General features: G+C 37.2%; 1 protein-coding gene across 2 annotated transcripts; it reads left to right on the plus strand.

Annotated features, from left to right (window-relative positions):
- Positions 1 to 458: 458 nt before the first annotated feature.
- aicda (activation-induced cytidine deaminase) lies at positions 459 to 8,710 on the plus strand. Of its 2 annotated transcripts, none has more exons than XM_073924920.1 (5): positions 459 to 601; positions 4,544 to 4,709; positions 4,839 to 5,118; positions 5,192 to 5,307; positions 8,470 to 8,710. In XM_073924920.1, exons 2-5 carry the CDS (start codon positions 4,551 to 4,553, stop codon positions 8,518 to 8,520), a joined length of 606 nt encoding a protein of 201 aa, XP_073781021.1. In that variant the 5' UTR covers positions 459 to 601; positions 4,544 to 4,550; the 3' UTR covers positions 8,521 to 8,710.
- Positions 8,711 to 11,750: the final 3,040 nt, after the last annotated feature.

Consider the following 11,750-nt stretch of genomic DNA (forward strand, 5'->3'; position numbering starts at 1 on the left):
GAAGCTCATGTTAGGATTTATTTTACAAATGTGTTTCCATCATTGTTTATGCACATCTTCTCTTATCAGATAAAAGGTTTGTCCTACTCTATTGTGTGCATACGTTTATGAAAAACCAGGCTTATTCTGAAAAAGTACCGATATACACATTTCTGGAGAGCGGCAAATACGTCCCGAAAGTTACGTTTTTTTTTAAGTTTTTGCTTCGCGAATCCACCAGAGGCCGTTGTGTACGCTTTTTCAGATTTCACATTTCCCTAGCTAGTGCCATTCACGTCATCAAGACTGAATGACTGACCGATCAACTGACCCACCCTCCTCCTTCCCCAAACCCAACCGCCAATTTTAAAAAGCAATCCAGAAAAAGAAAAGCCCTTATCTGATTTTTACCACATTTTCAGATTTTACCACATTCTCACCCTGTTATCCACTAGTTTATTTTATGGCTTCTGTTTTAGTCTTACCTGCTTTCTGGAACCATTCTTTGCTTGACTTGAACCCTGTCATCATGGTCAACTCCTTTGTGCATCTCAAGTCCATCGATGTACACGGAGAGCTAACTGGACGAACAGGTAGCATTGGGAAAGCCATCCACACAGAGGTAAGCAGTCAGCTGGTAAGCGCGAAAAGTAATGGTGTCATACTGCCCCCCATAGCATTCATTTTAATGATGAAATGCAGCCATATGTACTTCTGGTTACATAATTTGCGATCTCCAAAAAATGTATATAGGGCTACGTTATCAGAATAAGACTATGTTGGTTTATTATGCACATTTTCAAAATGTATGCACATCTTGGCATTTCCATTAAGCATTTTTTATAGATTATAGAAACATAGCTACTGTCAGACTCTGAAGTGGTGACTTGTTAAAAGGAACACCTTTTCATCCCATTTACACAATTTTATTGCATTATTTGTACACTGTAAAACCCAAAAAGTTAAGGCAACTCCATTACCATTTGAGAAAACCGATTGCTACAAACCATTTAAGTTCAAAAACTAATCCTAATGAGTACTATGAACTTAATCCATTTGGGTAAACAAAGCAATTTGAAGAGAATGAAGAGAACTCAAACCAACTCAGTTCTGTAAAACTCAATAGGTTAAGGCAACTCAAACCGTTTGAGGAAATCGATTGCAACAAACTATTTGAGTTAAAAAACTAATCTACAGTATATGAGAACTATGAACTTGCTCCATTTAAGCTGATGTAATAAGGTATTTAATTAACTCATTAACTTCAACACAGTTCAAAACTCTTTTCAAATGAGTAGAATTAACTTTTAGTATATTTGGAGTTAACTACACTCATTTCATAAAGTTGCCTTTTGGGTTTTACAGTGTACATTAAAAAAAATATCTATTGGATTTACAATTTTTTTAAGGCAAGTGGTTGCAAACTATCTACATTTACATTTACATTTAGTCATTTAGCAGACGCTTTTATCCAAAGCGACTTACAAATGAGGACAAGGAAGCAATTTACACAACCAAGAGCAACAGTAAATAAGTGCTATAGACAAGTTTCAGGTCTGTAAAGTCTAAGAAGGGAAGTATTAGTAGTATTAGGTTTTTTTTTTTTTTTTTTTTTTTTTTTTTTTGTACAGTTAGTGTGATATACTGAGAGGCAATTGCAGATTAGGAAGTGTAGTGGAGACTAAATAGTTGGGTTTTTAGTCGTTTCTTGAAAGTAGCGAGTGACTCTGCTGTTCTGATGCAGTTAGGGAGTCCATTCCACCAACTGGGCAGATTGAGCGTGAGCGTTCGCGAAAGTGATTTCTTCCCTCTTTGGGATGGAACCACGAGGCGACGTTCATTAACAGAACGCAAGTTTCTGGAGGGCACATAGATCTGCAGAAGTGAGAGCAGATAAGAAGGAGCAAGGCCAGAAGTCACTTTGTAGGCAAACATCAGAGCTTTGAATTTGATGCGAGCAGCAACTGGCAGCCAGTGCAAACGGACTAGCAGTGGAGTGACATGTGCTCGTTTAGGTTCATTGAAGACCACTCGTGCTGCTTATCTATATTTGCTGAATTTAAACAAAGAAAAGAAAAACTGTACAAAACCATGCTCATCCCTCTTAACTGGGTGCTCAGCCAAAAAAAAAACACAAAAGGTGCAAATTAAATATTCATCAAAGGTGACAACAACAAAGCTCCAATAATACAAATTTATTACATTAAAAAAGCCAAGCTTTGTGTCAGCTTTTTTAATTTAATGAATTTGTGTTATCGGAGCTGTGGTGTTGCCGCCTTTGATGAATACTGAATTTAAACATACAAATAAGTTGAATAGGACTAAACTTTATAAATTAGATAAACTAATAAAATTAGTTTGCTTAAATTTAGCCCATATACCTTATGTTAGCAACCATTTACCTTACTTACGTCAATCTGATGTATATTGTTTCAGTTAAAATTCAGTTAAAATCTCCACATAAAATTACCTAAAGAGCACATATACCTTTTGTAAAGTTGACAACATTCATTCATTCATTCATTCATTCATTTTCCTTTAGCTTAATCCCTTACTTATTCAAATGTCGCCACAGCGGAATAAACCACCAGCTATTCCAGCATATGTGTCACACATCGGATACCCTTTCAGCTGCAATCCAGCACTGGGAAACACCCATACACACTCATTCCCAAACATGCTTCTGCTAATTTAGTGAATCCAATTTACTTATACCTCATGTGTTTGGATTGTGGGGTAAACTTTAGCACCAGAAGGAAAGCCACGTAAACACGGGGAGCACATGTAAACTCCATACAGAAAAGCCAACTGCCAACTCGAACCAGCAATCTTCTTGCTGTGAGGAGACAATGTTAACCACTGAGGCACCAAGCCGCAACTTCGTAAAAAATGTGTAACTTTATTTTTAAGAGTTTACCTGGTGGTTGTGAGTAATTTTGTTTGGAAAAATCCTCAAGGACTGTCTGTCCGGGGGTTGTGGGGACCTCCTGTAGTAAAACGAGTTCTTTCCCCCCTCTTTTAATTCCCTGTGGGAAGAACTAAACAAGTGGAAAGGGTGCGGATGGAGAAAGTTTGAGCAAAAGAGAGAAGGTATATGGGAGTGTTTGGTTTGTTTTTTTGGATTTGTGTGGGAAAAATGAAGCCGAGGGTTCCCTAAATGGGTGCAAGAGATCTGGAATTTTCCAACTGGCTTTGGTTATGCTGTTGGCAGCAATTTCTGACGCACATTCTGGAGCAAAAAAAGGTTAGAAAACATGTCAAATGCGCAAGAGACTAATATGTGGTTAGAACAAGGTCAAGTGCTATTGTAGAAACTCGGAAAATAATAAACAGTTTTAAAAAAAGAAAGATGATGATAAATTCATGCATGCTTTATCCCAACCACATTCTGACTTCAATACCGTCTGTTTGATTCTCTCATTTACATTGCCAAGTGTGTGCAACCAGCTCTTTTACATATCTCCCTAAACATCACATGCACAGATTATTGAGTCGTATCGTAGCGTAAACGCACCCAAACAGGTTTGAAAAGCGTTTTCACCCAATCAGGGACCCTCTTTCATACAGCTATATGGGCTTGTCATGCATTTCTATACCTCCCTCTTCCTCAACCCATTTTTAAACTCTCACTGACTTTCGGGTGACTAAATGAGTTAGCAAGTTTCGACTTTCGGAATGATCTGCAAGCTGGACAGGTAAGCGAAAACAAAACAAGTGATAGTGAGAGACAAGGGGGATTTTGTTTATAGATTGTGCAGCTATAATTAGCTAAATATATGCATTAGAATTGATAAATAATTGAAATATATATATGTGTTAGAAGTTTTTTTATGAAGGAATAATTCAATGCATTGATTACATTCATTTGTGAGTGCAATAAACTTTTTGAAGATTTTGTCCAGTTTCAGAAGGTGTAAATTGAAACTCATAGTTATTAGTGTGAATGGCTGAGTGATTGTGAGACTGTTTTGATGCACGTTGCTCTGCGGTCTGTTTATAAACGCACTAAATTCAACCGACCATTGATGATGGCTGCCGTCCCAGTCATCCTGAAATATGTGATTTTTACAAAACGCTAAAGACAGGTGTGAGTTTCTGACTTACTCAGTTTTGATATTATTGATGTGCACGAGTTCCCTGTGATCAGATTTTATCTAAGCAAGATGTTTAGGTAATATTTCAATGATTAAAAACGACTGCATTTAATTTGATGACATTTTAAATAAAAAAAAAAAGTCGTATTTTGTTACATTTTAATGAAATAATTCTTTCATATTTTAATAAACTTATTTGATTTGTACATTTAAATTTATTGTAAAATTGTAGGTTTGTTTTCATTCATATATTAATAGGAAAGAACTAAAACTTTGCATTTTATTGTGTTAATATTATTATTATTGTTGTAATATACCTTATATTATATATTTTGTCTTCTAATGGGTTGTTTTTTATGCAAACACTTCGAATGACCATTGTATGTGATTTTTTTTTTTGCGGTATAGTCTATTTGTTTTTTTATTATGACAGTCTAAAATGAATAACATAATACAATATTTTGCTCCAGTGTGCTCATGACCCAGAAGAAATTCATCTTCCACTATAAGAATGTGCGCTGGGCTCGAGGGAGACACGAAACCTACCTTTGTTTTGTAGTAAAGCGACGCATCGGCCCTGATTCCCTCTCTTTTGACTTTGGACACCTGCGCAATCGCTCCGGATGCCATGTAGAGGTGAGGAAGAGATGAAATGATAAAGAAATGACCAGCTATGAATACACGAGTATTATTCTAAAGATAGCCACTTCCCTCTCTCTCTCTCTTTATCTGATGGTTTTTTCCCCCTTTCTGTTTCTTCTGAAGCTTCTCTTTCTGCGTCACTTGGGTGCGTTGTGTCCGGGCCTGAGCGCTTCTAGTGTGGACGGTGCAAGATTGTGTTACTCAGTGACCTGGTTCTGCTCCTGGTCGCCCTGCTCTAAATGTGCTCAACAGCTCGCCCACTTCCTGTCACAGACGCCCAATCTGAGGCTGAGGATCTTTGTGTCACGCCTGTACTTCTGTGATGAAGAGGACAGCGTGGAGAGAGAAGGTCTGCGACACCTGAAGAGGGCAGGAGTTCAGATCTCGGTCATGACTTATAAAGGTAAACAAAGGGGCGTGGCTTATATTAGTGATGCGGCGAATTTCTATTTGAACAATTCCTGTTCTGTTTCTAGACTTTTTCTACTGCTGGCAAACGTTTGTTGCGAGGAGGGAGCGGAGTTTTAAAGCCTGGGATGGACTTCATGAAAACTCTGTCCGGCTTGTTCGGAAACTCAATCGGATTCTGCAGGTTACGAATTTACCATATATTCATTTTTTAGAATGACATTACAAGAACGTGGTGTATATTAACTGAATTCAATACAAAGCTCTGTTTACTCCAGGAATGTTTCACAGAATTTAAATTAATGAAATATAGCAATAACTAAGTGGCCAATCACACCAACTCTGCGTGCCTTGCGTTTACCGACTGCTGCGCCTCACGTTTTTGAAAAAGGTCAAGTCTGAGCGGAAAAAGCAAGTTTTATCAGTTGCGTCTTTTTCATTCTCCAATCAAATAAAAGCAGACGTTTCCGTTGAGGTGCCTGCATTGTTTGTGTTGCCAAAATGACTATGGACACTTTTAAAGATAGAGAAGAGACTTGTGGTTACTGTTTTGAGCTATCCAAAGCTGTATGACTCACAAATCTTGAATTTCACAATATTATTAAATATAAAAATTATATTAATATCAACAGCAACACTTGCGCACAATATGCAGCTGATTCAGTCATTGCCTAGCGCAGAGCTTTACATTAACACCCGCCAACCTGCAAAATTCGTGTTGATTTTAGCAGCGGCAGGTAAGACAGCACCCACTTGCAACTTCGGCAGGAGGGAAATGCTTTTCAAATTGTAGCTTTCTTTAAAGCAGAGTTCGATAATAAAGAGAGCACAATTTGCAAATGTTAACTTAGAATCGAGAAGCAGCAGGACTGACAAAAATAACTGTCTTCGTGCGAGCAAAAGAAAGCAGCTGAACACCGAATGACAGGATGATCACTCGCGCGCACAGGTGATGTGATGCAAAGTGTGCACGCTCCCGTTTTCCTCCGCAAAGCAATTGTGCCTGGAAACTCAATGGGTGCGATTTGTTTTCTTTTAAATAGACTGGACAAAATGTGATACTTGTGAACCTACAGACCTGCTGCTTTCAAGAGCTCCAGATTTAAAATAAATGTATTTTTGGAAGCAGCAGTGGCGCCGGTTACTGCTTTCACTTTTCTTTCACCATTCTTTGAACAGATTATTAACAGGCCTAATGTTAACGTTATCCTATTATCACACGGTTTTTCACCAGCTTTCTTTTGCTTATAGTTATTTTTGTTAATATGGTTTAATTGCATTTATGTATATATATATATGCTTTAATAGGAGATTAACTCCCTATTTAGTTAACTGTTGATCTGGGACTTTTAGCCAGGACACAGTTTATGCAATTTTTTTAGATGGCAATAATTATTTTACAAATTCCAAAAAAAAAAAAAATACATTTTTAAAAATTTGTGGCTAAGAAATAATTATTTATTTTTGTTGTGGACAGAGATACATTTGGTAAATTCTAAATTTTGAGCCCTGAAAAGTCATGTGAATTCAAAACTGATTGCAGTGCTACACTACAATCCATTTGCTCATACACATCGAGCAAGGTCATACACAACACAGAAAAAAGTTAAATGCATGTGGACATTATACAAAATCTAAATCAAGTAATTTTAGCATGTCAAAGTCAGATTTATGCATATAAAATAAATTCTCCAACAACAAAATTGTGGCTAGAAGGAGAATTTCTCCCCAACAGATTCCCCAAAATCACATTATCTGGTTAATGACAGTGCAGGTTATTATGTCCGGCGAGATTCTGAAGTGTGCATCCAATGGACACTTTACTATCCCATAAGGCCAGTAAAATTGAGGAATGGGAGTGAAACTACACAATTGAGACGGGTAGGTCATGTGATAACGACAAATTGCAGATTTAAAATAGTTTAAAATAGCACTTATTTCTAGTGTTGTGTTTATGTGCGAGACACATTTTGTTCCACTCTGTCCACATGGACTGAAATGACACCAAAGCTCAACATGACTTGACTTGAATTTACACTCATGTTCATAGTGTATAGATTACTGAAGTAAACTCGTGAATGCTCCTGAAGTAAATTAAAATTCAAATGTAGTATTTACATGAGTAGTGTGCAATTTCAGATGCAGATCAAGTTTGTTTGCATGTCAGTGCCAATAGCCTAAAGATACTGTGTGCGGACATATAGCACAAAAGTGCTCACGTTGACCCGAGTTCGATTCCCAGCTTGACGCCCTTTTCATTCTCTCTGCTCCCAATACTTTCCTGTCTGAAATCTCCTCTGTCCTATATCAGAATAAAGGTGAAAACCCTTAAAAAGAATTAAAAAGAAAAAAAAAAGGATGATGGAAGAATTCTTGGCACTGTTTTGACACCTTTGTACACTTTATGAGAAGTTTGAATACACACAAGTTCTAGATATCATTGTTGGTGTGAATGGACCTTAGCATAAGGTGGTATCTAACAACAACAACAAATGCAAAATTGATTGAAAGTGTCTTCTCTTGATTTTGCTTGATTTTGTGGTAGTCGTTCATACTCTTTAGCACAGGTGTCAAACTCAGTTCCTGGAGGGCAGCAGCTCTGCACAGTTTACTTCCAACCCTAACTAAACACACCTGATCAAACTAATTGAGTCCTTCAGGCTTGTTTTAAACCTCCAGTAAAGCTGCGGTCACACTGGACTTCCTGTGTGAACTCCCCATAGACTTCCATTCATACGCACTTGAATGCGTCAGATAGGAAACGAAACCTCGTGCGTCAAGTTTTGCAGATCGCTACATTGGAAAGTTCAAGCTTTGTTGAACTCTGACCTGCGAAATCCCAACACTTAACTGTGTGAGACCAATTGATGATCAAAACATAACCTCTCTGTACAGAAATGTAAAATATGGAGCAATTGCTCGTTTTTTTTTATGTATGACCGCAGCTTAGATGTATTGAAGCAGGGCTGGAACTAAACTGTTCAGGGCTGCGGCCCTCCAGCAACTGAGTTTGACACTCCTGCTCTACCAGCCCGATCTCATGAGGAAACGTAAGTATTTTACGTTTTGTCAGTTTAGTGGCTGATTCGTAGAAGATTAGTAATAAAGTAAGATTTTAAAAAGGAGGCATGAGACTTAACCCCACCCCTAAACCCAGCCGTCATTGGGTGATGAGCAAATCGTGCTATATTGTACGAATGAGACCGTACAAATTTATACGAATTAGCCACTAAATCAAAAACTTACGAATTGCCTTGAGGTTGTGTTGGCTCTACTGGGCAGTATATAAATGTAAAGATTATGATGCCATTGTCATTTTGCTTAATTACTTTTTTTCTCACTATAGCCTTGCGAGACTGAGGATCTGAGGGATGTTTTTGCTCTTCTTGGGTTATGATGACAATTATGAGATTCTCGAATCAATGAACACTGAGATATGAACTGAATGGGATGAAGAGAAGTGGTGCTGTTATTACCTGAGACTTGAATCCTTTGACTTGAATTTGACTGTATGCTGAACTTATACTGTGTGTATGTACTGTAGCATTAACGTGAACATTGTGAACATCAAATAAAAGCTTTCACTTGATTTTAGCATTTTTTTACATTTTTGTTATTTTTTCTGTGTTAAATCAGTTTGAGATTTACTTTCGTGACCCAGTAATACATTACATACATTAGTCACCAATATTTTATTCAACAAGAATGCACTAAATTTGCCAAAAAGTTACAGTAAAGACAATTATTATGTTTCCCTTTCATATAAATGGCATTTATGTGTGTTTATATTATTTGTATTATTTTTTTAAGGATCTGAAGACAGGAATTGTAATTCTAAAAAAAAAAAAAAAAAAATCAAAATTAAAAAATATATTCAATTAAAAAACATATCTTTGAATTGTGATGCTATTTCACAATATTATAAAGATGCATCCTGTGAGCATAATGTACTTTTTTGTGTATATATATATATATTTTATTGTATATAACTAATATGGTGATATTGGCAGAAGTTGTCTAGCATTAGTTTATAACATAAAGCTTACAGGTGTCACGGTGGCGCAGTGGGTAGCACGATCACCTCACTGCAAGAAGGTTGCTGGTTCAAGTCTCAACTGGGTCAGTTGGCATTTCTGTGTGGAGTTCTTCCCGTGTTCGTGTGGGTTTCCTCCAGGTGCTCCGGTTTCCCCCACAGGCATGCACTATAGATGAATTGGGTTAGCTAAATAGGCCGTTTTGAAAGTGTTTGGATGTTTTCCAGAGATGGGTTGCAGTTGGAAACATATGCTGAATAAGTTGGCGGTTCATTCTGCTGTGCCGGCCCCAGATTAATAAAGGGACCAAGTTGAAAAGAAAATGCATAAATGAAAGTTAGCTTGCAAATAAAAATTGTATAAATGAGCATATGACTTTTAACATCAGTAGTGATTCTTTCGGTGGCTTTGCAATGTAAATATCATCACATCGGCCAGAGGGAAAACTGAAGACCCATCCTAACATCCTAAGTTGACCAAATTGGGTAAACCTCAGTATAGAGGTTGTTTACACAGCGTATACATCATGTGCATTGTTGAAGTTGGTATGTTCTGCGTGGGGTTTCAGGAAGCACAACGTTTATATATTTCTGCCCACTCTTTCTCCCGTTTATTAACATGCCTTGTTTCCTGGACAGTGAGAGTACAGTAACTCTTGATACAAAAGCTTGCAGGATGGCTCAAGCCCTTTAATGGTGTTTATGCCAAATCATGGCCCTTTCATCCAAATATCCTGGCAGAAATTGAGACTCATCAGACTAGACAAACTTTTTCCAATCTTCTATTGTCCAGCATCAGTATACCCATTTTAATTGTAGCCTTAGGTTGCTGATTTTTGCTGACAGGAGTGTCATTTGTGCTCTCTCCTTTTGCTACTGTAAAGCCTCCTTTCCCCTGCACACGACAAATGACAAGTGACAGACCGGAAGTCATTCATTTCCAATGGAGAGCAGTCCGGGAGCTGCGTGGAGTTCTGATCATCTGCGGAAAATTCGGATCCATATTGAGCTGCGGATCAGTTGAAATATTTGAACTCCTGCAACTAGACCGTATGCGACCGGCCGACTGGATGTGATGTATTCCAGTGTTGTACAAGCAGGTCCGTGCACGCGAGATGAGAAATAGGAGTTTATTTGGTTATTTTTTTAATTATAAAAAGTCTATATTAAAAAAAAAAAAAAAAACATTTCTGTTCTTAAATGTAAGTAAGAAAGTAATAAAAATATATTTTTAATGTTGTCTCCACATTCCCTCCAATATTTTAGCGGTCTATGAGTTTCTAGTATTCATTCATTCAGACAATAAAGGGTCTTGCATTTGCACTCCTTTATTTTGAACACTGAGAATCAGCTTCTCTCCCATGGTGCACGACAACACTGAATATATTGTGCGACTGCCACAAGGGGGCGTATTCCCACAATCGTATCCAAATGTGGTATGCAGTGGAAAGGCGTCTTAATTCATCTGCTTCAAAGTTCCTCTGTGGTAGTTGCTTGAGTTACTCTTTCCTTTCTATCTGCTTAAACCAGCCTGGCCATTGTTCAAAATTAAGATGAATCAAATACACGCTAATATCAACAAATTTAGCTTATTGTAGTGTTCTTATTTTGGTTTTATTCTCAGAGCAAATATCTCAAATTTCACTTGTCTGGTTTTTTATAATACTTCATTGTTCAATCACAGATATGTAACCCTGCTCCTTTTGTGTCCAGAAGTAGGATTTGTCGTTTTTATAAATCTTGAAACCCAGAAGAGTGTTGCAGGTAGGTTTGCTGTTTGAACAAACTTTGGGTTTTATAGAGCTCAAGAAGGTGGAGCAGTATTTATTCTGGTTTAGCGAGCGCAAACCCAATCTGGATCAATCAGCTGTGATTAAAGTGGCATATCTTGTATTTATCCAGCGTCTAGACTGCAGCTCTGCACAGGAAGTTTAGTTAGAGGAAAAATGGTCGTGCCCAACTGAGCCTGTTTTTTTTCCAAGGTTTTTTTCCTTCATTTTCGTCAATTGGTGAAGTTAATTCCTTACCCTTGTCGCCACTGGCTTGCTTGGTTTGGGACTTGTGGAGTTGCAGATCGATATATTTGCTCTTCAGAGTTTGGACTTTCAGCATTGAATATTAAACTACACTGAACTAAACTAAACTGAACTGACACAGTTTAAACTGCATTTTACTAGAACTTCCACGTTAAGATGTTTTGACACAATCTATAATTGTACATCTGATAGTCTCTGTGAATCATTTTTGCTCTAAGTCTTTTACACTCAAAGCATTTTTGATTCAAAGTTGTTTCTTTGTTGCTTTTATATTTTTATAATTATGGCTATATTAATCATAATTATTTCTATTTTATTTTATGTATTTAAATATGTTCAATTTGTCAATTAATATTTTAGTACACTTTATTTTGATGGTCCGTTTATTGAATATAAGTTACATTGCATCTACATTCCAGCTAGGCTAATTCTTATTAGATTATCAGTAGACTGTTAGGTTGGGGTGAGGCGATCGTGCTACCCACTGCGCCAATGTGACGCCACATGCAAAATTATAATTTTCATAATAAAAAAATAAATAAATTGCATACTGACCAC

Source organism: Danio rerio, chromosome 16 (assembly GCF_049306965.1).
Source record: "Danio rerio strain Tuebingen ecotype United States chromosome 16, GRCz12tu, whole genome shotgun sequence".
Classification (NCBI taxonomy): Eukaryota; Metazoa; Chordata; class Actinopteri; order Cypriniformes; family Danionidae; genus Danio; species Danio rerio.

Excerpts from the sequence above, each read along its gene's own strand:
- aicda (XM_073924920.1), top strand. The coding sequence starts at position 4,551 with ATGACCCAGAAGAAATTCATCTTCCACTATAAGAATGTGCGCTGGGCT. Across the intron at positions 4,710-4,838 it reads GCTCCGGATGCCATGTAGAG|CTTCTCTTTCTGCGTCACTT; the intron begins GTGAGGAAGAGA and ends TTTCTTCTGAAG. Across the intron at positions 5,119-5,191 it reads CTCGGTCATGACTTATAAAG|ACTTTTTCTACTGCTGGCAA; the intron begins GTAAACAAAGGG and ends TTCTGTTTCTAG.